This window comes from Telmatherina bonti (assembly GCF_933228915.1).
Source record: "Telmatherina bonti genome assembly, chromosome: 21".
NCBI lineage: Eukaryota > Metazoa > Chordata > Actinopteri > Atheriniformes > Telmatherinidae > Telmatherina > Telmatherina bonti.
In genome coordinates this window covers 33,678,140-33,705,378 of record NC_136630.1, presented here as the reverse complement: position 1 = coordinate 33,705,378, position 27,239 = coordinate 33,678,140, and the positions used below count along the sequence as shown (strand labels likewise).

Genomic DNA, 27,239 nt, shown 5'->3' with positions numbered 1-27,239 from the left:
CTTCATCCCGTCTTCATCCCGTCTTCATCCCGTCTTCTTTCCGTCTTCATCCCGTCTTCATCCCGTCTTCATCCCGTCTTCTTTCCGTCTTCATCCCGTCTTCATCCCGTCTTCATCCCGTCTTCTTTCCGTCTTCATCCCGTCTTCATCCCGTCTTCATCCCGTCTTCATCCCATCTTCATCCCGTCTTCATCCCGTCTTCTTTCCATCTTCATCCCGTCTTCTTTCCATCTTCATCCCGTCTTCATCCCGTCTTCATCCCGTCTTCTTTCCATCTTCATCCCGTCTTCATCCCGTCTTCTTTCCGTCTTCATCCCGTCTTCATCCCGTCTTCATCCCGTCTTCTTTCCGTCTTCATCCCATCTTCATCCCGTCTTCATCCCGTCTTCATCCCGTCTTCTTTCCGTCTTCATCCCATCTTCATCCCGTCTTCATCCCGTCTTCTTTCCGTCTTCATCCCGTCTTCATCCCGTCTTCTTTCCGTCTTCATCCCGTCTTCATCCCGTCTTCATCCCGTCTTCTTTCCGTCTTCATCCCATCTTCATCCTGTCTTCATCCCGTCTTCTTTCCGTCTTCATCCCGTCTTCATCCCGTCTTCATCCAATCTTCATCCCTTTTCATCTTGACAGGAAGCAGTAGGTTGTGTCCAGTCAGATGGAAGAGGCTTTTCTACATAAACCCCAGGAATCAGAGAAAAAGGAGCTGCCTGGAACAAAGTATTGCTTGAGCAGTGCTGTCGGGTGGATGAGAGAAAAGCAGCTACACTCAATTTTCCCTTTGAGCTCAATAAAAGCTGATAGTAATGAACATTGTTCCATCATTCCCACCGCACATACCAAAGGTGTGTCACCACACAGTCCCAGCCAATGACTAGCAAACACCCACATACCAAGCAGGTCGCTGAAGTGGAACTCTTCTAAAGTAGAATCCGCAGGATGTTTTTTGTTTTTTTTTAAGATTTTTTTCTTTGGGGGGGGGGGCTTGAAATAAATGTTTAATAAATCATTTTAAGCTATTGTCTAAAGTGTAGATTTTTTTTCCTATTTCAGGAAATCTGTGTATGAGGGTTATGAGGGTATAATATTTTTTATTAAGTTAAAAATAAAAGTCATACCATCTAAAGGACTTTACACACCGGGACTGGTGCAAAAAAACAACATGAAATTGCAAATAATTTGGATGTGAATTATCAGTCTTTCTGTATATTGACTTGTGAAAATTCTAAAACAAACTTTTTGGGTGGATTCCACATAAAGACAACAGCGTGTCAAGGTTTTTTCCTTAGCAGTACCTGAAGGCATCCTCCAGGGTTGATTGGCTGATGTGTTCCACCTGTGCCTCACAACTGTAAGGTTCTTACATTGACATTGGTAATCACGAACTCCTAGCAGTGAAGATGGCACTGGAGGAATGGCGTCATTGGCTGGAGGGATCAAAACATCCTTTCTTAGTGTGGACCAACCATAAGAATCTGGAGTATTTGAAGACTGAATCCAAGCCAAGCGCACTGGGCTTTATTTTTTTAATAGATTTAACTTTTCTCTGGCTTATCATTCGGGTTCCAAGAACATTAAGCCTGATGCCCTTTCTCGGCAGAAAATTCCACTAGGGAAGAAGATTGAGGAATCTGAAGATTACATTCTGCCACCCCATGTCCATCTACAAATAACCCGGGTGCTACTGGAAGATCAGGTTAGACAAGTTCATCAGTCACTTGAGGTGCCTATTGGCTGTCCTGCAGGTTGTTTGTTCCCCTAATCTACGCTCCAGGATTCTGGACTTCTGCCACTCCTCCCATCTGGCCCAGGGATAACTTGCACCCTTCATCTGTTGTCGCAACAGTTCTGGTGGCAAGACCGTGATCCTGATCATTGTGGATCGATTCTCACTTCGTGGCGCTTCCCAAATTACCTACTGCCAAGGAGATGGCTAACCTACTGGCAGTTTACATTTTTAGGGCTGCATGGCCTTCCTTTGAATATTGTCTCGGACCTTGGTCCCCAGTTCACCTCAGTTTTGTCGACTGTTAGAATCAACCAGGATTTGGAGACTAGTCTGCGATGCCTGTGTTCTGGGGAACCATCCTCTTGGGCCAATCTCCCATGGGTTGAGTATGCACACAACTCCTTGCCATCCTCAGCCACTGGTTTGTCTCCTTTCCAGATCGTCTCTGGGTTCCAGCCTCTATTTGACGCTCAGGAGGAGGTTCATGTTCCATCTGCCCACACAGATGTCCTTTGTTGTTATTGTGTGTGGCGCAAGGCTAGAGCGGCCTTGCTGCTGACGTCACAGCGGTACATGACCTCAGCTACCCTTCGGCGGTCTGCGGCACCCTCCTACCAGGTGGGTCAGCGGGTCTGACATTCCTGTGTGGAGAATAGGAAGTTGGCTCCTCAATTTGTCAGTCCATTCCCATCCCAAAAGTGATTAATCCTGTGGCTGTGCATCTTCCAGGATCTCTGCGGGTTCATCCCACATTTCATATCTCCAGGATTAAGCCTGCTCTTACATGTTCTCTGGTTCCTTCCTCCAGACCCCCTCCGCCTGCCCGGTTTTTTGATGGGGAGGCCTGTCTACACTGCGTAGCACATCCTGCCTTCTCTGCGTCGTGGTCAGGCGCTTCAAAACCTGGTGAGCTGGGAGGTGTATGGTCCTGCTGGGTTCCTACTTGCCATGTCATGGATCCTGCTCTGCTTGACTGTTTCCATCGTGCCCATCCAGGTCAACCTGGTGGGTCACTGTGAGTCGACCCTTCGGGGGGGTCTGTCATGGTTTTTTCCCAGCAGCAACTGAAAGCATCCTCCAGGGTTGATTTGCTGATGTGTTCCACCTGTACCTCACACTACTGAAGCAGCAAGCTCAGGATTGCTGATCTTCAGAGTTTCTCTGTTTGTTTCCAGTCCTTATTATCAAGCGGTTGCTCTCCCTGGATTCCTTATCTTTCTCCTTAGTCCTGAGTTCCTGCCTGCCCCAGCGTTTTCCTAATCCCTTCTCCTCATGACTCTTCCTGGTATGTTGGACCTTGGAGCGTCTCTTGGATTTGGATTCTGGACAACCCGACTTCGTCTCTGGTGAGGAGATTATGTTTGTTCCTCTTGGACATTAATTCCCCCCCACCCCGAGTCTCAATCTGTGTGCCACTCAGCTACGCGTCTTCAGCCACGCCCGTTTTGGAAAGATCTTACAGGAAGCTTCTTCAACTGAATCAAGCTCTTGTAAATAAAATTTTGAACCACATCCTGAAGTTTTTTGAGCACATAGTGTGCTGATGCTGCAAAAAGAAGCAATGGCTGCATTTAGCCCAGGAGCTGAAGCTGGACGTGGCTGCTTTAGAACAGACTTTAGGACTGTTATAATGTGATGTTTTCCGTGTTCCAGGTTCCTGTTTTATTTTGTAGGTTTTCCCTGTTTCCTGTGTAGTCTTTGTTCTTGTTTTATTACCTGCTCTCGTTAGTTCCTTTACACCTGTGTCTTTTGTTCTGTCAGTATTTCTAGCCCTCAGTTCAGTTGTGTTTTGCGGGTTGATTGCATTAGTTATTCCCTGTGGCTAAGAATAAAAAGCTGCTTTACTCTGGCTGCTCTGCGTTTGGGTCCACAGCTCAGCACTTCCCATGACAAGGACGTCTGTGGAACAGTTGGAGGATCTGCTTTAGCTGCCAGCTTTAAGAGGCAGAGAAGAAACAGACGCTCGGTCATGGTGATACAAAGTTTAAATGACATGGCAGCGAAGTGATGCCTGCATTGTTGCATCCAGGGATCTATCAGTCAACACGCCTTCTCTGATTGGTTGATTTGTTTGTTGGATCTGTCAAATGTGAACATAAAAAAAAAATAAAAAATCTTTGTTCGAAAAAATAAAACTCACAAAAATTGCTGGATGGAATTTCGTCACTGATGTGAACGTTCATAACAACTTTACACTGATCCGATTTAAAAACAATAAAATAAAATATTGCTATGCAAATCATTTGGGTGAGGTATTTGGAGTAGGTGTTGAAAGGCCTTAATCCTCCACTTTCTGCGCTTGTTAGATATATTCTCAAAACAGATCATAACGACTTCTTGGCTGAATATGAGACGGTGAGACTTGGTTTCATAGACCATGTTGCAGTGTAGAAATGTTCTCCTGGGAAGAAAGCTGTAGGCTTCCTAGACACACCTGTGCAATGGCTTTGGCAAGGCCGCGGTACTTGTGCAGGTAGGCAGTGAGCGTGTGAGGACCGTAGATGGTGGAGGCTCCTTCATATCGTTGCACCTGGAAAATACAGGAAACTCATCACATTTGGCTTCCTGCTGCTTTCAGTTGGGTTTTTTCCCAGCTGGAACTAAAATCAGTCCAAATAAAGCTTCATTCCAACTGATTCCAGTCCTGAATCTTAGACATCTTTGATCCTGACTGGATCCTAATTTTATGTCCCATCAGGTTGGACACTTCAGTTTTGTCAAACTCCATTAAGTCAGGACAGAATCTCATCAGCTATATTTTATTCCCAGTGGGAGATAAACAGCATATTAGATGTTGAAACATTTTACCCTTTCATTGAAAATCTGAGCTGATTGTAGGATTCTGCTGTTGACATTTTACACAGCATCTCAACTCATTTCACACTATGGATGTAGATGCAGACAATTGATTTAGACTTTTTTACAGATATCTGATATACTTTTTGTTAAACTCTTCTTTTTTATGACCAATGTCAAACAATGCTAAACATGCAGATTCCCCACAAACACACACACACACACACACACCCATAAATAAATCATTACAGGTAACAAAGACGTCAAAGGTTGGTGTGAGTTTGGATGTCTAGATTTCTGCTCGCATAACCGCCTCTTTGTAATCATTGCAAACTGGACATTTAACGTCTGGACACACGGTAAAATAATTCCAAAGCAAAGACATGTGGACAAGTCCTCTTACAAGCTTGTTATGCTGCAAATGATGATGTTATCAAGTGTTGGCCATAAACTCTACCTTAATATTCAAGCTTAGCTCAGAAGCACGGATGCTAAACAAACAAAAATGTCTGGAAAACTCTACATGTCTCATATTTTGCCATTTGGAAAGAGAGGAGACGTAGCTGATAAGTATAATGTATAGTATGTGAATGCTGTGTAAAATTTGTCATTTAAAAAGTAATAAATTATATATCTATAATATTACATTTTAATGCAAATACCAGTCAATAATATCAGTCGGCTGATTTATTGAATATTACTATTGCAGAGAGCTTATAATACTGCACTTCCCATGATTCTCTGCTGCCACATACCTGGTACTCCTCGTAGGTGGTGATGTAGTGAGTGTAGACATTACTGAGTCCAGCAATCACCACCTCCATGTCCCTTAATGTCCCCTCAGACTCCAGCTCCTGACAGAAACAGCACAGAATTCATACTCAGTCACATGGCGTGTCCACGTGTTAAGTTTGGTGCTCACCTGTTTGACAGCTTCTCGTAACCTCCTCCCTGACATGGTGCTGTGAAAACAGGCTCTTATCAGTGCTGTTGTCAGCAGCTCTGCTGTTTGTGCAGTAAAACATTCTTACGTCATTTCTCCTGGAACAGCCACAACAGCTACGGATCCAACTGTGATCATCTGCACGTCAACAATCCGCGGATGCCAAGGCAGGGGCCAGTTCATCTGCACACATTAACACGTGTCCATTCTAAACAAATAATGTACTGCTGTTCAGAGCTCAACCTGTCACTCGTTCTTTATCAGGTCTTTTCCAAACAGGCATGATGTGATGTGTTTGGATGTCTCACCTCCCCTGTGCTGAACAGGATTGGTTTGGGATGATGGCATTCCTTCGTTTGATTGGACGGTGGACCCACCAGACTGTCCCTGATGCCATCCCAGAACGGGTCTCCTTCCACAGCACCTATGTAGCGCCACAGACAGAGGTTTCTTCAGCAGAGGGACACCTTCATTCATTTTCCTATTAAGGGTCGCGGTGAAGCTGTAGTCACAGCAATCATTGGGCGAGAGGCGGGTACACCTGGACAGGTATGGGTCACCAGTCCATCACAGAGACACACAACCATTCACACTCACTAGGGACAACTTAGAACAGCCAGTTAGACGTGTTTGGTGGGAGGAAGACGGAGTACCTGGAAAGAAGTCACACACACAGACCAGACTACCAATCTTCCCCCCAGCTGAAGCTTGAACCAGAGGCCACAGTTCTAACCGCTACACCACCGTGCCGGGGACAATGAGAGTAAAAGTACAGTCGAATCACCCTGAGTGAAGTTCAGGTCTCCTCCTCCATCTATAGTTCCAGCTGCAAAACTGTGACCCAGAGCCGGTTTACACGTGGTCACCTAAAACACACCAACACGTATGGAAATATCAACTCGTATCTTCTTCCAAACACTCAACTTCCATGTGAAGCTGGAAGAAAACTCACAGACAGAATAAAAATATTACACAATGTAGAAATATTAATAATCATTTTATAATCCCAAAGATTATCTAAAAATTTGCATAAAATGAAAAAAAAAATCATTGAAAAAAACCTGATACATTAATGACATTTTAAAATCTGGAAGTATCCCTTTCGTTTTCATCTTTATTGATTAGTTTAATCATTTATGGGTCTTTTTTTTATTCATCTATACTAATAATTATAACAGGAATACAATCAAACGAGATAAGAATAACACCATCGATAAAACCATGAGAATTATTAATACAAATAAATATAAGCTTCATCATCCCCCAGCACGGGTCACATATAAATTTATAAAAACTGTAAGACGAAACCTCATTTATAAATCATGAACCCACAGGATCAATTAATTTCAGGAAAATTAAAAAGTTACTGCATTTAATCGCAGAACATTTTTAGGTAAACAATTTTCTGGGGCAATTAAAATGCGATTAATTAAGAATGATTGATTACAAAGCCTGTAATTTATAAGTTTATTGATTTTAATCCATATATATCGGAGAAGCAGTGTGGTTTTCGTCCTGGTTGTGGCACAGTGGACCAGCTCTATACCCTCTTTGGGGTCCTGGAGGGGGCATGGGAGTTTGCCCAACCAGTCTACATGTGCTTTGTGGACCTGGAGAAGGCATTCGGCCGTGTCCCCCGGGGGCTCCTGTGGGGGGTACTCCGGGAGTATGGGGTACCGGACCCCCTTGTACGAGCTGTCCGGTCCCTGTACGACAGGTGTCAGAGCTTGGTCCGCATTGCCGGTAGTAAGTGGGATTCGTTTCCGGTGAGGGTTGGACTCCGCCAAGGATGCCCTTTATCACTGATTCTGTTCATAACTTATATGGACAGAATTTCTAGGCGCAGCCGAGGGGTTGAGGGGATCCGACTTGGTGGCCTCAGGATTGGGTCCCTGCTTTTTGCAGATGACGTGGTCCTGTTGGCTTCATCTGGTCGTGATCTCCAGCTGTCGCTTGAGGGATTCGCGGCCGAGTGTGAAGCGGCTGGGATGAGAATCAGCACCTCCAGATCTGAGACCATGGTCCTCAGCCGGAATAGGGTGGATTGTCCACCGTCCCTAGTGCCCAACGAGGAGGTCGCTCCTCCTTCTCCTCCAGTCCCCAGAGAGGTCGGTCCTCTGTCTCCACTGCTCCTGGCTGGGTTTGTGGATGCCCTGCCCTGAGGTTTCATCTTTGTGGCCCATCTGGAGAAACCTGTCCACGCTGTCCCGGTCATCCCGGTCGTCCTGGTCGTCCTGGTTGTCCCGGTTGTCCCGGTTGTCCACGCTGTCCCGGTCGTCCTGGTCGTCCTGGTTGTCCCGGTTGTCCCGGTTGTCCACGCTGTCCCGGTCATCCCGGTCGTCCTGGTCGTCCTGGTTGTCCCGGTTGTCCACGCTGTCCCGGTCGTCCTGGTCGTCCTGGTTGTCCCGGTTGTCCACGCTGTCCCGGTCGTCCTGGTCGTCCTGGTTGTCCCGGTTGTCCACGCTGTCCCGGTCGTCCTGGTCGTCCTGGTTGTCCCGGTTGTCCACGCTGTCCCGGTCGTCCTGGTCGTCCCGGCTGTCCATGCTGTCCCGGTCGTCCTGGTCGTCCCGGTCGTCCTGGTTGTCCCGGCTGTCCACGCTGTCCTGGACGTCCCGGTCGTCCTGGTTGTCCCGGCTGTCCATGCTGTCCCGGTTGTCTCGGTCGTCCCGGCTGTCCCGGTTGTCCACGCTGTCCCGGTCGTCCTGGTCGTCCCCGTTGTCCACGCTGTCCCGGTCATCCTGGTCGTCCCCGTTGTCCACGCTGTCCCGGTCATCCCAGCCGTCCCGGTTGTCCTCCGGATCAGAGTCTGCCTCCCAGCCTCCCCCCAGAACCAAGCCTGCCCGTTGGTCCCCCTGAGCTGGGCCTGGGGGAAAGTCCAGAAGGCCCAGCTCAGGGGGACCAACAGGGCAGGCTTGTGTTTCCCCTGGTTTGGGAACTGGGTCACTTCAACCTCCGGTCTAAACATAGTTTTTACTGTCCAACAGTGTGCAGAAAGCTAGATGTGTGCATGTGTGTGCGTGCACGTGTGCTTGCTGACTGTGTTTTTGTCGTCGAGCTGAACAGTCACGTTGGTCATGTCGACCCACTGATGAGCCGACTGAATGGAGCCAGTCACTTCTTCGGCTGCAGTGGCGTAGAGCTCCTGCAGGGGGCAGCATCACAAATATACAACATTTCAAAAGGTTTGATCTGAAAACTATCTTTCTCTGTTATATCCAGATGTTAACAGAAACCACATTTCTCCACATCTCTTACTGTTTCTCCACAAAACAGTGTTTCAGCAGAATCCACACATTCAGCTTTCTCTCCTGTATTTTTACTTCAGCCAAACAGACGACGGATGGTCACCTTGGCCTTCTTATAGATGTTGTGTCCGATTATCCTCGTGCTGTCAAACATGTCGCGTCCAGGTCCGAATGACTGGCACATCTTGGTCTGACGGAGACGTTGTTACTGTCATCACAGTACGTGTTATAACAAAGGTTTGTGAGTGTTTTGTGTGTCCGTACTTACACCTCCAATCGGACAGGAGCTGTTCAGGTAGTCGCAGGGCAGCCCAGTGTTCACACAGAAAGGTCCTCTGGTGTTCGGACTGACGTCTCCCAGATTACTGGAGGAGAAGCCGGCCACAAAGCTTCCCTGGCACACACACACACACGCACACAAAGGCATAGAGAATGATGTGGAAGTTTACCATAAATGTACTTTTTTAAAGGGTAAATCTAAGAAAATGAGGATCTGAATATAAAATATGGATCAAGTCAAAATAAAAAAGTGTTTTCTTAGAACCTAAATTTCCAGCCTTCCTTGTTAAATGACATTGTGGTGTCACCTGTCCAGGTAGCTCCCCGGGGTTCTTGTCCTGCTCCAGCAGGTAGGAGGCGTAGCCCATGTTGTCGCTGCTCACCATGCGGTTGGTGTAGTTCATGCTGACAGCATGAACAGCGAACCAGCTGGTGGGATAAGCAGACCACACAGTTTCACACCTCCACATTTTTAAAATCAGGTAAAAGTGCTTTTCTCCAGAGAAATGAATCTGAAACATTTCAACTGGACAGAGTTTGTTTCTCTGCGTTGTTTCCTGTTTAAACAGACGATGCAGACAGTTAGTGGAGCAGAAGTTCAGACACAGAAATGTCTCGTTAGCCGTCTTCCTCTTCACATCACATGCTCTTCACAGGAAAGCCATGAAAACTTTTTCTCCATTTACATAACTGTTTAGTTATACTCATTTATTTCACACCAAAGAAAATATATCACTTTATAAACGTGTTTATGACGTAACAGAAACTTGCTTTATAAATGATTCATTCAGGGAATTACTGTGCTTCTCAATGATGAGTAAAAACATCTTCAGCTGTTCTTATAAACTATACACAAATATGTTTTATCCCTTATGTTTATCTTTTTTACTTATCCCTCTTCTATGTACTTTTTCAAGTACTTTTTTGTACCTATTTTGAATACATTGTAATGTTTGTGCTTTGCTATAACTCTTCCTCCAGACTGTTCCACAAAGCCACTCCAGCTTGATGTGCACACACTTTCCATTGTTGTTCTTACTTTTTGCTCTGAATACTTTTTACATACTTTGTACATTATTTGTACATGAGTTAATGAAAAGTGGGTTTGTGTGTTCATCTGTCCTGCTTTGTGAAATATCCATCCTGCTCTTTTCTGCAGCTGTAGAAAGGCTGTAGAGTGCTGTAGGTATTACCCCAGACTTCCACACAACATGAGGAATATGGTAAAAAAAAAATTAAGAATGTAGAAAACATTGATTTCACATCAGGGATATTACTGATTTTCTAATAATTGCAATGCTGTTTCCAAGTTCCAAAACACTGAACCCTCAGTTGCTCCCCAACTGTGGTATTAGTGTGTATGTAAGTCACTTTGGATAAAAGTGTCTGCTAAATGACTGTAGAATAGAATAATACACATGAGATTTCCATGTATTCTGATTTATATTCACCTTTTTGACCAAAGTCTGTTCTTTAAACAGCTTTTCAGCCAGTTCAAACCAACCGCCTTTATGCTGTGTGGCCAGTTTAGTTATTAATGTATGGTGATCAGTGGCACCGAAGGCTTTTTTTGTCTTATCTATACAAATACACACACATATATGTATATGTATATATGTATATATGTATATATATATATATATATATATATATATATATATATATATATATATATATATATATACTGCTCAAAAAAATAAAAGGAACAGACTTCTGTGAAATGGAACTGTCCACTTAGGAAGCAACACTGACTGACAATCAGTTCCACATGCTGTTGTGCAAATGGAAAAGACAACAGGTGGAAATTATAGGCAACTGGCAAGACACACCCAATAAAGGAGTGGTTCTGCAGGTGGTGACCACAGACCACTTCTCAGTTCCGGTGCTTTCTGGCTGATGTTTTGGTCTGAATGCTGGCGGTGCTTTCACTCTAGTGGTAGCATGAGACGGAGTCTACAACCCACACAAGTGGTTCAGGTAGTGCAGCTCATCCAGGATGGCACATCAATGCCAGCTGTGGCAAGAAGGTTTGCTGTGTCTGTCAGCGTAGTGTCCAGAGCATGGAGGCGCTACCAGGAGACAGGCCAGGACATCAGGAGACGTGGAGGAGGCCGTGGGAGGGCAACAACCCAGCAGCAGGACCGCTACCTCCTTCTTTGTGCAAGGAGGAACAGGAGGAGCGCTGCCAGACCCGTGGAGAACGTTCTGCTGCCTGCAACATCCTCCAGCAGGACCGGTTTGGCAGTGGGTCAGTAATGGTGTGGGGGGGCATTTCTTTGGAGGGCCGCACAGCCCTCCATGTGCTCGCCAGAGGTAGCCTGACTGCCATTAGGTACCGAGATGAGATCCTCAGACCCCTTGTGGGACCATATGCTGGTGCGGTTGGCCCTGGGTTCCTCCTAATGCAAGACAATGCTAGACCTCATGTGGCTGGAGTGTGTCAGCAGTTCCTGCAACACCAAGGCATTGATGTTATGGACCGGCCCGCCCGTTCCCCAGACCTGAATCCAGCTGAGCACATCTGGGACATCATGTCTCGCTCCATCCACCAACGCCAAGTTGCACCACAGACTGTCCAGGAGTTGGCAGATGCTTTAGTCCAGGTCTGGGAGGAGATCCCTCAGGAGAACATCCACCGCCTCATCAGGAGCATGCCCAGGCGTTGTAGGGAGGTCATACAGGCACGCGGAGGCCACACGCACTACTGAGCCTCATTCTGACTTGTTTAAAGGACATTACATCAAAGTTGGATCAGCCTGTAGTGTGTTTTTCCACTTTCATTTGGAGTAGAACTCCAAATCCAGACCTCCATGGGTTGATATGTTTGATTTTCATTGATAGTTTTTGTGTAATTTTGTTGTCATTGGTTTTTTTTTCAAGTTCCTCTTCTATCAACACTACGAATTTACATACTGAAAAAACAGAGAAATTATACACGTTTGAAAACCAAGTCATCATCACAATCAGCTAAGTACAAAATAAAATAAGCATCATTTTTAATGATAGGATGCATACTTGCTTGGTCACGTCATAGTGATGTCATTTCCGCAATGCTGCTTGCATCAGCATTTTAAACATGGATTGGGCGTCACCTTGGTTTCAACCAAGCAAGGGTGCCAGTGGAGGTAAGCAACAAGCCAGCACTACGTTCACAGTAATCATAGAAATAATATTAGGTGTGCACCCATACTATAACACTGTGTGGCAGATGGAATACTGGAGAAATAATAATATTGTTGCTGCAATGTAACTGTCAGAACATCGCTTGAGGCACACACGCCCCCCTGAGACTAGCCAGGTGAGGATGTGTGTCACACGCCCCCCTGAGACTGGCCAGGTGAGGATGTGTGTCACACGCCCCCCTGAGACTGGCCAGGTGAGGATGTGTGTCACACGCCCCCCTGAGACTAGCCAGGTGAGGATGTGTGTCACACGCCCCCCTGAGACTGGCCAGGTGAGGATGTGTGTCACACGCCCCCCTGAGACTAGCCAGGTGAGGATGTGTGTCACACGCCCCCCTGAGACTGGCCAGGTGAGGATGTGTGTCACACACCCCCCCCCCGAGACTAGCCAGGTGAGGAGGTGTGTCACACGCCCCCCTGAGACTGGCCAGGTGAGGATGTGTGTCACACACACCCCCCCCGAGACTGGCCAGGTGAGGATGTGTGTCACACGCCCCCCCTGAGACTGGCCAGGTGAGGATGTGTGTCACACGCCCCCCTGAGACTGGCCAGGTGAGGATGTGTGTCACACGCCCCCCCGAGACTAGCCAGGTGAGGATGTGTGTCACACCCACCCCCCCGAGACTAGCCAGGTGAGGATGTGTGTCACACGCCCCCCCTGAGACTGGCCAGGTGAGGATGTGTGTCACACGCCCCCCTGAGACTGGCCAGGTGAGGATGTGTGTCACACGCCCCCCTGAGACTAGCCAGGTGAGGATGTGTGTCACACGCCCCCCTGAGACTAGCCAGGTGAGGATGTGTGTCACACGCCCCCCTGAGACTGGCCAGGTGAGGATGTGTGTCACCCCCCCCCCCCCCTGAGACTAGCCAGGTGAGGATGTGTGTCACACGCCCCCCTGAGACTGGCCAGGTGAGGATGTGTGTCACACGCCCCCCTGAGACTAGCCAGGTGAGGATGTGTGTCACACGCCCCCCCTGAGACTGGCCAGGTGAGGATGTGCCCCCCCCCCCCCCCCCCCCCCCGAGACTGGCCAGGTGAGGATGTGTGTCACACGCCCCCCCCCCGAGACTAGCCAGGTGAGGATGTGTGTCACACCCACCCCCCCGAGACTAGCCAGGTGAGGATGTGTGTCACACCCACCCCCCCGAGACTAGCCAGGTGAGGATGTGTGTCACACACCCCCCTGAGACTGGCCAGGTGAGGATGTGTGTCACACGCCCCCCCCCCCCTGAGACTGGCCAGGTGAGGATGTGTGTCACACGCCCCCCTGAGACTGGCCAGGTGAGGATGTGTGTCACACGCCCCCCCCCGAGACTAGCCAGGTGAGGATGTGTGTCACACCCACCCCCCCGAGACTAGCCAGGTGAGGATGTGTGTCACACGCCCCCCCTGAGACTGGCCAGGTGAGGATGTGTGTCACACGCCCCCCTGAGACTAGCCAGGTGAGGATGTGTGTCACACGCCCCCCTGAGACTGGCCAGGTGAGGATGTGCCCCCCCCCCCGAGACTGGCCAGGTGAGGATGTGTGTCACACGCCCCCCCGAGACTAGCCAGGTGAGGATGTGTGTCACACGCCCCCCTGAGACTGGCCAGGTGAGGATGTGTGTCACACGCCCCCCCTGAGACTGGCCAGGTGCGGATGTGTGTCACACCCACCCCCCCGAGACTAGCCAGGTGAGGATGTGTGTCACACCCACCCCCCGAGACTAGCCAGGTGAGGATGTGTGTCACACGCCCCCCTGAGACTGGCCAGGTGAGGATGTGTGTCACACGCCCCCCCCCCCCCCCCGAGACTAGCCAGGTGAGGATGTGTGTCACACCCACCCCCCCGAGACTAGCCAGGTGAGGATGTGTGTCACACGCCCCCCCTGAGACTGGCCAGGTGAGGATGTGTGTCACACGCCCCCATGAGACTGGCCAGGTGAGGATGTGTGTCACACGTCCCCCTGAGACTGGCCAGGTGAGGATGTGTGTCACACCCACCCCCCCGAGACTAGCCAGGTGAGGATGTGTGTCACACGCCCCCCTGAGACTAGCCAGGTGAGGATGTGTGTATGGGTGTATGAGCTCGCATCTGCCGGCAATGCTCGTGACAAGGCTACAGTTGAATTCTGTTAAAGCGACAAAAAAAACCTCATGTTTTAATAAAAAGACTTTCCTTATCACTTTTTCATGGCTGAGGTTTGAAAGGGTTAATTCCATGGTTGCATCTCCAGTCCAGTTCAGTATGTTTGAAAAGCTTGACAGTGATGCCACTTGTGGGTCTGCACTGCTTCTCAAACACTGATGTTTCATCAGTTGTGATGGAGTCTTTCTAAAAGTGTGTTTTCAGAGTGCCGCCAGTAACAATCAGCTGGTTTGTTTCAGAAGCCAGGCCCAAATCCAGATTCTTACAAGTCTGAGTGAAGATCTCAGATTTTTTTCATATCAGATGTTTATTAACAGTTTCACATGAAAAATTCTGATCAGATTATCAATAGCAGTTAATAACCCATGTTAGACACCTATAAACACCATGGTGGCAGGCTTGGCTGCCCTTTGTTCGCATCATTGCTCCAGTACGTGGAGTTGTTTTTACCTGAGCATCCCGATTCCATCACCATCCACATCGGTGAACTTCAGAACTACCACCTGTTTGTCCGTGTTCCATTTGTACCTGCAGGACAGCACACAGACGGTTTTATACCCCTCGAAAGTAATCGTCAACCACAAAGACAAGATCTCATGAATATAACAAGTGCCCGTATCGGGACTGCAGGGGGGGAGGGTTCCCGCCATGTCAGGTCTGATGACTGTTGCTCTCTTTTCAGATGTTTGCGTACCTACGTCTCTCATCTTCAGGGTTGTTCAGGTATGAGTGAGGACTTCTGTTCAGGCTGCTGTCGTCCAGCTGTCCTCTGTTTCTGTAGATTCTGCCTGGCCTTATGTTGCGATGGGCTATGTCTATACTCTGGAAACCAGTTTAAAAACCAGTTTAAATGACTGAGATGTCATATTTGTGTTTGATGAGGTTCCTGAAGCCGCCACCAGGTGTCTCCAAACTGCATGTGACTCAAACATCTGCTTCCAGTTTAAAACACATACCTTTACAATGCCGTTGACCAGCGGCTCCATGGACGCCTTGATGTAACCTTTACTGGTGATCATGAACAGTGTGTACTGGAAATATCCTGCCAGTCCACAGTGGGTGTGAGTTCCACTCAGAACCACATTGTCTTGCCGGTACAGATCCCCGTACTTCACCTGCAGAGCCTGCAGAACCTGAACACACACATTCACATTTTAACTAGGACCACCATTGTCCCAGCCGCAGCGAACTGGGACCATACCTCCCACCTCCGTCCCAGCCGCAGCGCACTGGGACCATACCTCCCACCTCCGTCCCAGCCGCAGCGCACTGGGACCATACCTCCCACCTCCGTCCCAGCCGCAGCGCACTGGGACCATACCTCCCACCTCCGTCCCAGCCGCAGCGCACTGGGACCATACCTCCCACCTCCGTCCCAGCCGCAGCGCACTGGGACCATACCTCCCACCTCCGTCCCAGCCTCAGGCCACTGGGACCATACCTCCCACCTCCGTCCCAGCCGCAGCCCACTGGGACCATACCTCCCACCCCCGTCCCAGCCGCAGCGCACTGGGACCATACCTCCCACCTCCGTCCCAGCCGCAGCCCACTGGGACCATACCTCCCACCTCCGTCCCAGCCTCAGCCCACTGGGACCATACCTCCCACCTCCGTCCCAGCCGCAGCCCACTGGGACCATACCTCCCACCTCCGTCCCAGCCGCAGCCCACTGGGACCATACCTCCCACCTCCGTCCCAGCCGCAGCCCACTGGGACCATACCTCCCACCTCCGTCCCAGCCGCAGCGCACTGGGACCATACCTCCCACCTCCGTCCCAGCCGCAGCGATCTGGGACCATACCTCCCACCTCCGTCCCAGCCTCAGCCCACTGGGACCATACCTCCCACCTCCGTCCCAGCCGCAGCGCACTGGGACCATACCTCCCACCTCCGTCCCAGCCGCAGCCCACTGGGACCATACCTCCCACCTCCGTCCCAGCCGCAGCGCACTGGGAACATACCTCCCACCTCCGTCCCAGCCGCAGCGCACTGGGACCATACCTCCCACCTCCGTCCCAGCCGCAGCCCACTGGGACCATACCTCCCACCTCCGTCCCAGCCGCAGCGCACTGGGACCATACCTCCCACCTCCGTCCCAGCCTCAGCCCACTGGGACCATACCTCCCACCTCCGTCCCAGCCGCAGCGCACTGGGACCATACCTCCCACCTCCGTCCCAGCCGCAGCCCACTGGGACCATACCTCCCACCTCCGTCCCAGCCGCAGCGCACTGGGACCATACCTCCCACCTCCGTCCCAGCCGCAGCCCACTGGGACCATACCTCCCACCTCCGTCCCAGCCGCAGCCCACTGGGACCATACCTCCCACCTCCGTCCCAGCCGCAGCCCACTGGGACCATACCTCCCACCTCCGTCCCAGCCTCAGCGCACTGGGACCATACCTCCCACCTCCGTCCCAGCCGCAGCCCACTGGGACCATACCTCCCACCTCCGTCCCAGCCGCAGCGCACTGGGACCATACCTCCCACCTCCGTCCCAGCCGCAGCGAACTGGGACCATACCTCCCACCTCCGTCCCAGCCGCAGCGCACTGGGACCATACCTCCCACCTCCGTCCCAGCCTCAGCCCACTGGGACCATACCTCCCACCTCCGTCCCAGCCGCAGCGCACTGGGACCATACCTCCCACCTCCGTCCCAGCCGCAGCGCACTGGGACCATACCTCCCACCTCCGTCCCAGCCGCAGCGAACTGGGACCATACCTCCCACCTCCGTCCCAGCCTCAGCCCACTGGGACCATACCTCCCACCTCCGTCCCAGCCGCAGCGAACTGGGACCATACCTCCCACCTCCGTCCCAGCCTCAGCCCACTGGGACCATACCTCCCACCTCCGTCCCAGCCGCAGCGAACTGGGACCATACCTCCCACCTCCGTCCCAGCCGCAGCGCACTGGGACCATACCTCCCACCTCCGTCCCAGCCTCAGCCCACTGGGACCATACCTCCCACCTCCGTCCCAGCCGCAGCGCACTGGGACCATACCTCCCACCTCCGTCCCAGCCGCAGCCCACTGGGACCATACCTCCCACCTCCGTCCCAGCCTCAGCGCACTGGGACCATACCTCCCACCTCCGTCCCAGCCGCAGCCCACTGGGACCATACCTCCCACCTCCGTCCCAGCCGCAGCGCACTGGGACCATACCTCCCACCTCCGTCCCAGCCGCAGCCCACTGGGACCATACCTCCCACCTCCGTCCCAGCCGCAGCCCACTGGGACCATACCTCCCACGTCCGTCCCAGCCGCAGCGCACTGGGACCATACCTCCCACCTCCGTCCCAGCCGCAGCGCACTGGGACCATACCTCCCACCTCCGTCCCAGCCGCAGCCCACTGGGACCATACCTCCCACCTCCGTCCCAGCCGCAGCCCACTGGGACCATACCTCCCACCTCCGTCCCAGCCGCAGCGCACTGGGACCATACCTCCCACCTCCGTCCCAGCCTCAGCCCACTGGGACCATACCTCCCACCTCCGTCCCAGCCGCAGCGCACTGGGACCATACCTCCCACCTCCGTCCCAGCCGCAGCCCACTGGGACCATACCTCCCACCTCCGTCCCAGCCGCAGCGAACTGGGACCATACCTCCCACCTCCGTCCCAGCCGCAGCCCACTGGGACCATACCTCCCACCTCCGTCCCAGCCTCAGCCCACTGGGACCATACCTCCCACCTCCGTCCCAGCCGCAGCGAACTGGGACCATACCTCCCACCTCCGTCCCAGCCGCAGCCCACTGGGACCATACCTCCCACCTCCGTCCCAGCCGCAGCGAACTGGGACCATACCTCCCACCTCCGTCCCAGCCGCAGCGAACTGGGACCATACCTCCCACCTCCGTCCCAGCCGCAGCCCACTGGGACCATACCTCCCACCTCCGTCCCAGCCGCAGCCCACTGGGACCATACCTCCCACCTCCGTCCCAGCCGCAGCCCACTGGGACCATACCTCCCACCTCCGTCCCAGCCGCAGCGAACTGGGACCATACCTCCCACCTCCGTCCCAGCCGCAGCCCACTGGGACCATACCTCCCACCTCCGTCCCAGCCGCAGCCCACTGGGACCATACCTCCCACCTCCGTCCCAGCCGCAGCGAACTGGGACCATACCTCCCACCTCCGTCCCAGCCGCAGCCCACTGGGACCATACCTCCCACCTCCGTCCCAGCCGCAGCCCACTGGGACCATACCTCCCACCTCCGTCCCAGCCGCAGCGAACTGGGAACATACCTCCCACCTCCGTCCCAGCCGCAGCGAACTGGGACCATACCTCCCACCTCCGTCCGAGCCGCAGCGAACTGGGACCATACCTCCCACCTCCGTCCCAGCCGCAGCCCACTGGGACCATACCTCCCACCTCCGTCCCAGCCGCAGCGCACTGGGACCATACCTCCCACCTCCGTCCCAGCCGCAGCGAACTGGGACCATACCTCCCACCTCCGTCCCAGCCGCAGCCCACTGGGACCATACCTCCCACCTCCGTCCCAGCCGCAGCCCACTGGGACCATACCTCCCACCTCCGTCCCAGCCGCAGCGCACTGGGACCATACCTCCCACCTCCGTCCCAGCCGCAGCGCACTGGGACCATACATCCCACCTCCGTCCCAGCCGCAGCCCACTGGGACCATACCTCCCACCTCCGTCCCAGCCGCAGCGCACTGGGACCATACTTCCCACCTCCGTCCCAGCCGCAGCCCACTGGGACCATACCTCCCACCTCCGTCCCAGCCTCAGCCCACTGGGACCATACCTCCCACCTCCGTCCCAGCCGCAGCCCACTGGGACCATACCTCCCACCTCCGTCCCAGCCTCAGCCCACTGGGACCATACCTCCCACCTCCGTCCCAGCCTCAGCCCACTGGGACCATACCTCCCACCTCTGTCCCAGCCTCAGCCCACTGGGACCATACATCCCACCTCCGTCCCAGCCGCAGCCCACTGGGACCATACCTCCCACCTCCGTCCCAGCCACAGCGAACTGGGACCATACTTCCCACCTCCGTCCCAGCCGCAGCCCACTGGGACCATACCTCCCACCTCCGTCCCAGCCGCAGCCCACTGGGACCATACCTCCCACCTCCGTCCCAGCCACAGCGAACTGGGACCATACTTCCCACCTCCGTCCCAGCCGCAGCCCACTGGGACCATACCTCCCACCTCCGTCCCAGCCTCAGCCCACTGGGACCATACCTCCCACCTCCGTCCCAGCCTCAGCCCACTGGGACCATACATCCCACCTCCGTCCCAGCCTCAGCCCACTGGGAACATACCTCCCACCTCCGTCCCAGCCTCAGCCCACTGGGACCATACCTCCCACCTCCGTCCCAGCCTCAGCCCACTGGGACCATACCTCCCACCTCCGTCCCAGCCTCAGCCCACTGGGAACATACCTCCCACCTCCGTCCCAGCCTCAGCCCACTGGGACCATACCTCCCACCTCCGTCCCAGCCTCAGCCCACTGGGACCATACCTCCCACCTCCGTCCCAGCCTCAGCCCACTGGGACCATACCTCCCACCTCCGTCCCAGCCGCAGCGAACTGGGACCATACCTCCCACCTCCGTCCCAGCCGCAGCGAACTGGGACCATACCTCCCACCTCCGTCCCAGCCGCAGCGAACTGGGACCATACCTCCCACCTCCGTCCCAGCCGCAGCCCACTGGGACCATACCTCCCACCTCCGTCCCAGCCGCAGCGAACTGGGAACATACCTCCCACCTCCGTCCCAGCCGCAGCCCACTGGGACCATACCTCCCACCTCCGTCCCAGCCTCAGCCTACTGGGACCATACCTCCCACCTCCGTCCCAGCCGCAGCCCACTGGGACCATACCTCCCACCTCCGTCCCAGCCGCAGCCCACTGGGACCATACCTCCCACCTCCGTCCCAGCCGCAGCCCACTGGGACCATACCTCCCACCTCCGTCCCAGCCGCAGCGCACTGGGACCATACCTCCCACCTCCGTCCCAGCCGCAGCGCACTGGGACCATACCTCCCACCTCCGTCCCAGCCGCAGCGCACTGGGACCATACCTCCCACCTCCGTCCCAGCCGCAGCCCACTGGGACCATACCTCCCACCTCCGTCCCAGCCGCAGCGAACTGGGAACATACCTCCCACCTCCGTCCCAGCCGCAGCGAACTGGGACCATACATCCCACCTCCGTCCCAGCCGCAGCCCACTGGGACCATACCTCCCACCTCCGTCCCAGCCGCAGCGCACTGGGACCATACCTCCCACCTCTGTCCCAGCCGCAGCGCACTGGGACCATACCTCCCACCTCCGTCCCAGCCTCAGCCCACTGGGACCATACCTCCCACCTCCGTCCCAGCCGCAGCGCACTGGGACCATACCTCCCACCTCCGTCCCAGCCGCAGCGCACTGGGACCATACCTCCCACCTCCGTCCCAGCCACAGCGAACTGGGACCATACCTCCCACCTCCGTCCCAGCCGCAGCCCACTGGGACCATACCTCCCACCTCCGTCCCAGCCGCAGCGCACTGGGACCATACCTCCCACCTCCGTCCCAGCCGCAGCGCACTGGGACCATACCTCCCACCTCCGTCCCAGCCGCAGCGCACTGGGACCATACCTCCCACCTCCGTCCCAGCCGCAGCCCACTGGGACCATACCTCCCACCTCCGTCCCAGCCGCAGCCCACTGGGACCATACCTCCCACCTCCGTCCCAGCCTCAGCCCACTGGGACCATACCTCCCACCTCCGTCCCAGCCGCAGCCCACTGGGACCATACCTCCCACCTCCGTCCCAGCCGCAGCGCACTGGGACCATACCTCCCACCTCTGTCCCAGCCGCAGCGCACTGGGACCATACCTCCCACCTCTGTCCCAGCCGCAGCGCACTGGGACCATACCTCCCACCTCCGTCCCAGCCGCAGCGCACTGGGACCATACCTCCCACCTCTGTCCCAGCCGCAGCGCACTGGGACCATACCTCCCACCTCTGTCCCAGCCGCAGCGCACTGGGACCATACCTCCCACCTCCGTCCCAGCCACAGCCCACTGGGACCATACCTCCCACCTCTGTCCCAGCCGCAGCGCACTGGGACCATACCTCCCACCTCCGTCCCAGCCGCAGCCCACTGGGACCATACCTCCCACCTCCGTCCCAGCCGCAGCCCACTGGGACCATACCTCCCACCTCCGTCCCAGCCTCAGCCCACTGGGACCATACCTCCCACCTCCGTCCCAGCCGCAGCGCACTGGGACCATACCTCCCACCTCCGTCCCAGCCGCAGCGCACTGGGACCATACCTCCCACCTCCGTCCCAGCCGCAGCCCACTGGGACCATACCTCCCACCTCCGTCCCAGCCGCAGCCCACTGGGACCATACCTCCCACCTCCGTCCCAGCCGCAGCGCACTGGGACCATACCTCCCACCTCCGTCCCAGCCGCAGCGCACTGGGACCATACCTCCTTCCTTATTGCAGGAAACCTCAGAACTCTCTTCTCTGGTGGATGTGTTGCCTAGCAACCGTGCTAATGTAGAGGATGCATGGGAGGATAGGATGTTGGAAGCAGACGTTCCTGTAAGTGTAAGTAAAGGAGCAGAAATGGGCCTATTGTATGTGCATGTGCGCGTGTGTTTGCACATGGTGGCATGAGTGCATGTGCACGTGCTTGTTTGGGTGTGTATCCACCTCCAGTCGTAGCCTCTGTGAGATCATCCCCACGTCTGCGGTGACGAACAGGACTCTCTTCTTCCCATCATCAATGATGAAGGCTCGGCTGTACAGACGTGTGTGTATTCCTGCAGCCGTCTGCTGAGTGTTTGCATAACCCATCTACACACACACACACACACACACACACACACACACACACACACATAAAGTTACATCAGCTGTGTAAACAGGAGAAGATGCACAACTGGATGTGGATCATCTGATAACTGAGTGTTACACGTTTCATCTCGGTAGGCTGGATGTGGAGCAGCTTGGATGAATTTGACAGAAAACCTTTCATCCTGCAGTTCGGTTCTGACCAGAGCTTGTCAGCCTTTAAACTGAGCAGGTCTTCTGTCAGCAGAGGAACCATAAAGATAATTGGTCCACACCCCCGAGTCTGACAGGCAGTCCGCACTTTGATCAGCAGCTGGCGAAGTTCATCATTCTGATCTGCTTCGTTCAAAGATCTCTGCTTGTTGTACAACATGCAGTGATGAAGCACACACAGACTAAACTCAGTCCAGCAAATCGGTATTAACACAATGAGCATCACGTCAGATGATGAAACAGACATTTCATCGTTTAAAGGAAAATATGAATCTGATGAATCTGTGAACAGGCGAGACAGAAGGCTGGATTCCACTAGAGAGGCCGTCTCATTTTACTGGCAGGAAGCTGCTGTATGCAGACGACGTAGAAAACTTCTTTGCCTACGCAGTCTGCGCTCTCGGAGGTGTGCATAGCTTAGACACCACCCCGGGCATGTGTCTAAGCTATGCTATGACATCACACAGAAAACAGCGATGTACTGACCAATGGGATTTCAGCTGGTGGTCCGGTGCAGTCGGCTCGACCCACTCCAATCAGGTATGGCTCGCCCCGACGTTCTGAATCTGATGGGAAAACAGAGTAACTCCTTAAGTAAGAGTAAACTCGGAGATAGTTTTTTACATAGACAAATAGAAGTAGACGCCTCATAGTATCAGGCTGCCTATACAAGCTGACGTCTCATCGCGACAGGAGTCTGCGCAGCTTCACAAGACCGTTGACCGGAACAACAAAACATTCAAGGCTTATCAGTGAATGTTCTGTATTTGGAGGGGGGGGGGGGTTCAAGATGGCGGAGTGAGCTGATGAACTTTGTGCAGGCTCCAGGACATGATTGTAACAGACCTTCATAAATTTTATATACAAGTTTTCTAAAACAAAAGATTTAGAGAAAAACCAAGCTAAGACTTTGTACAAGATCTGTTCCTCTACCAGCCATTTTATTGGCTTATGTAGAATTACCTTTCACAACTTTGCCAATAACAGGAGGAGCTAACATCGATCATGGATACTCGCTAGCAGCTTCACAGCAAGCTTGTGATGCTGAGGATATTGAATGGATGTAACAACAAGCTAATGAAGATGACTGTCTGAACAACCTATTACTGGAAAGACAACAAACTCCACTCAAAAGCCCAAAATCAAAGAAACCCTTCTGAACAGGAAAGTGAAGTCCCCAACAAAATGCTTCTCAATGCCCTTCATAGTCTCAAAAATTTCACATCCAAGGCGAATTCATCCAAGTCTTTGAGTGGCAACTGAAGGAGAACACCGATGCCGTTGGTAAGATAAAAGAATTGGTTGATGCCAACATTTCTGCTTTGAAAGGAACTATTGAAGATGTTACCAAACTGAAGACACAAATAACTGTGCTCCAGAAAGAGAACATGGAGCTTCACAAACAATGCTTGGAACATGCAAGGTATAATCGTAAGTGGTCACTATGACTTAATGGTATTCCTGAAAAAGAGGGTGATCAAGAAGTGATCAAGATTTTAGCAGAAATTGTTCGCTTGCAACCCAGCAACTCCAAAAGACAGTGGATATTGTGCACAGGTTGGGCCAGAAGATCAGAGCCGACACACCCAAACAGATTCGGGATACAGTTCAGGATGAGAACTGTTCGTGATCAAGTATGGAAAATGTCCAAGAACGCCAGCATTTGCACCAACATAAAAATCTGCTTTAGGGAAGATCTATGCAAGGAAGACAGGGAAGCACACGCTCGTCTTTGGCTGAAGGTGGAGGAAGCAAGGAAGAAGGGACTAAAAGCCTTCCTTCATGACGGCTGCACATTCATCAACAGTTGCCGGGTGACAAAGTGATTTTCATTTTTTTATCCTGATAATAGCTGCTTATTGATATTATAAACGTCTTGTGTTTCATATGATTGACTGTTGTCTTTATGCTACAGAGTAACTGGTTTAGAAGTTAAGATCTTAACTATTGTCATCTGCAATCTTCAGGTAATAGTTTTTCAAGTGTTTATACTCTTATTTTATGTTCTATTACTACCTGAGGATGTTTTTTTTTTTTTCTTCAATGTTTGGTAGCTCTCTTTTTTTTCTGAAGGTCATCTTTTAATCTGAACCAGCACTGATTAGTTACACTTCCTTAGGATACTCTTATGACACTTTCCTTATTTTCTTTAAATGTTAGAGGCTAAAGAACAGCACAAAGCACAAGGCACTTTTTCTTTTCTGTAAGGAACAGCCAAGAATAAATTGTTTTGTTTTTTTTCAAGAGACACACTTGACTAACAGTGACGTTAATCTTTGGAAATCCCAGTGGGGCTGAAGCAGTGACCTACTTTTTTCACATGGAACTCAGCAGGTGTTGCTATTTTTTAAAATCAGCATGAAGGTAAGGTTCTTGAACACATGTGTGACTGTAATTATGTTCTAGTAAACATCTATGGTTATAATAACCAAACTAAGAATAAGAGATTAATGCACAACTTTAAATACCTTGATTGATGACTGTAAGTTTCGATTCTCTACAGATAAGGTCATAGTAGCTGGTTATTTTAATGTGGTCCCAGACGAATGGCAGGATAGATTTCCAACCCAGCTTAATACCCATAATTTCAGACCTCTCATCTCCAAATTCTCTAAATTCCTTGATCCTGTTGACATATGACGTAAAAATAAAAAAATAAAAACCCTGACAAATTACAATATACCTGGAGTAACAATACTAATTATCTCAAGTACTCTTGATTAGATTATTGGCTGATATCAAGTAACTTGGTGAAAGTTTCTTCGAGCTGTGAGATTTGTTCCTCTCCTCTTACCGACCACTGTGTCATTACCTCTCGGTCTCATCAAATTGTAACCATCCACCGCCTTAAACATCAAATTGGAAATTCTGTAGTCATTTACTAAATTATAAACTGTTCTGTGATAACATATTGCATCACAAATAAATGATTTCTACATGGAGAATGCTAGAGGTGGATTTATTTGTTCAAAGGCAAGATGGATTGAAGGAGAAAAAATTCTTCTTACTTCTTTAAACTAGAAAAAAGCAAACAATCCAAAAAGTCTATAAATAAATTAAATATTGACAACTGCATTATTGAGGACAAAAATAAGATTCACAAATACATTTGTGAATTGTATAAGAACCTATATAGGTCCAATTATAGAGACAATAAGACAAACTTTTTCTTGGATACAATTAAAGATCCAACATAAGAGTGTCCATATGTACACTTGGCATCAGGACTCCCTGGGCCGCAGTTCGATGATCTATTTTGTAGTCATATCGTCGGACCTGCGGCCACATGCCTTGGACACTCGGGTGAAGAGGGGGGCGGAGCTTCAACTGATCACCACCTGGTGGTGAGTTGGCTCAGATGGTGGGGGAGGAAGCCGGTCAGATCTGGCAGGCCCAAACGTGTTGTGAGGGTCTGCTGGGAACGTCTGGCTGAGTCCCCCGTCAGAGCGAGCTTCAGCTCCCACCTTCAGCAGAGCTTCAACCATGTCCCGAGTGAGGTGGGGGACATTGAGTCTGAATGGGCTGTGTTCCGTACCTCTATTGCTGAGGCGGCCAGCCAGAGCTGTGGCTGTAAGGTTGTTGGTGCCTGTCGTGGCGGTAATCCTGGGACTCGTTGGTGGACACCAGCAGTGAGGGATGCCGTCAAGCTGAAGAAGGAGTCCTATCGGGCCTTCTTGGCCTGTGGGACTCTGGAGGCAGCTGATGGCTTCGGGGCGATTCTGGTCCACCATCCGGCGGCTCAGGAGGGGGAAGCAGAGCTCCATCAACACTGTGTACAGTGGAGGTGGGGAGCTGCTGACCTCAACTCGGGACGTTGTGGGTCGGTGGAAGGAATACTTCGAAGACCTCCTCAATACTACCAACACATCTTCCGATGAGGAAGCAGAGCTGGTGGACTCAGGGGTGGACTCTCCTATCTCTGGGGCTGAAGTCGCTGAGGTGGTCAAAAAGCTCCTTGGCGGCAAGGCCCCGGGGGTGGATGAGATCCGCCTGGAGTTCCTTAAGGCTCTGGATGATGTGGGGCTGTCCTGGCTGACACGCCTCTGCAGCATCGCGTGGACATCGGGGGCAGTGCCGCTGGACTGGCAGACTGGGGTGGTGGTCCCCCTTTTTAATAAGGGGGACCGGAGGGTGTGTTCCAATTACAGGGGAATCACACTCCTCAGCCTCCCTGGTAAGGTCTATTCAGGGGTCCTGGAGAGGAGGGTCCGCCAGATGGTCGAATCTCAGATTGAGGAGGAGCAGTGTGGTTTTCGTCCTGGTCGCGGAACAGTGGACCAGCTCTATACCCTCTTTGGGGTCCTGGAGGGGGCATGGGAGTTTGCCCAACCAGTCTACATGTGCTTTGTGGACCTGGAGAAGGTGTTCGACCGTGTCCCACGGGGGCTCCTGTGGGGGGTACTCCGGGAGTATGGGGTACCGGACCCCCTTGTACAAGTTGTGTGACAGGTGAAGACCCCGGGGAAGACCCAGGACATGCTGGAGGGATTATATCTCTCGGCTGGCCTGGGAACGCCTCGGGATCCCCCCGCAGAGTTGGCAAATGTGGCTGGGGAGAGGGAAGTCTGGGCTTCAGTGCTTGGGCTGCTGCCCCCGCGACCCGACCCCGGATAAGTGGTATGAAGATGAAGATAAAGATGACAAGTAATGATTTGCCTCCCAAAATTGATGATAATTTTAAAGGCCTAGCAGAAGCTAAAGTTTCAATCACCGAACTGGATGAGGCCCTTTCTCAGATGCCAAATGGTAAATCCCCTGGCCCTGATGGCCTCTCTGTTGAATTCTTCAAACATTTCTGGAGGGAAATTAGATTTTTAGTGTATGAAGCCTTCATGGAATGCATTGACAATGACATGCTATCACCAACTATGAAATTGTGTTTAATCACTTTCTTACCTAAACCTAAAAAAGACTATTT

The 27,239-nt window shown here is 52.3% G+C and overlaps 1 protein-coding gene across 1 annotated transcript in view; it reads right to left on the bottom strand.

Moving 5' to 3' along the window:
• The window catches only part of asah2 (N-acylsphingosine amidohydrolase 2), a gene marked incomplete at both ends in the record, with an annotated part of 83,219 nt that overhangs the window by 43,830 nt on the left and 12,150 nt on the right, over nt 1-27,239 (bottom strand). The window contains 15 exons of the mRNA XM_079260666.1: nt 4,160-4,255; nt 5,277-5,375; nt 5,444-5,483; nt 5,553-5,647; nt 5,773-5,888; nt 6,249-6,330; nt 8,502-8,606; nt 8,813-8,899; nt 8,978-9,103; nt 9,297-9,417; nt 14,750-14,827; nt 14,994-15,121; nt 15,256-15,432; nt 21,968-22,111; nt 22,808-22,887. Coding sequence (XP_079116792.1) covers nt 4,160-4,255; nt 5,277-5,375; nt 5,444-5,483; nt 5,553-5,647; nt 5,773-5,888; nt 6,249-6,330; nt 8,502-8,606; nt 8,813-8,899; nt 8,978-9,103; nt 9,297-9,417; nt 14,750-14,827; nt 14,994-15,121; nt 15,256-15,432; nt 21,968-22,111; nt 22,808-22,887 — 1,574 coding nt within the window. The remainder of the gene's footprint in view (nt 1-4,159; nt 4,256-5,276; nt 5,376-5,443; nt 5,484-5,552; nt 5,648-5,772; nt 5,889-6,248; nt 6,331-8,501; nt 8,607-8,812; nt 8,900-8,977; nt 9,104-9,296; nt 9,418-14,749; nt 14,828-14,993; nt 15,122-15,255; nt 15,433-21,967; nt 22,112-22,807; nt 22,888-27,239) is intronic.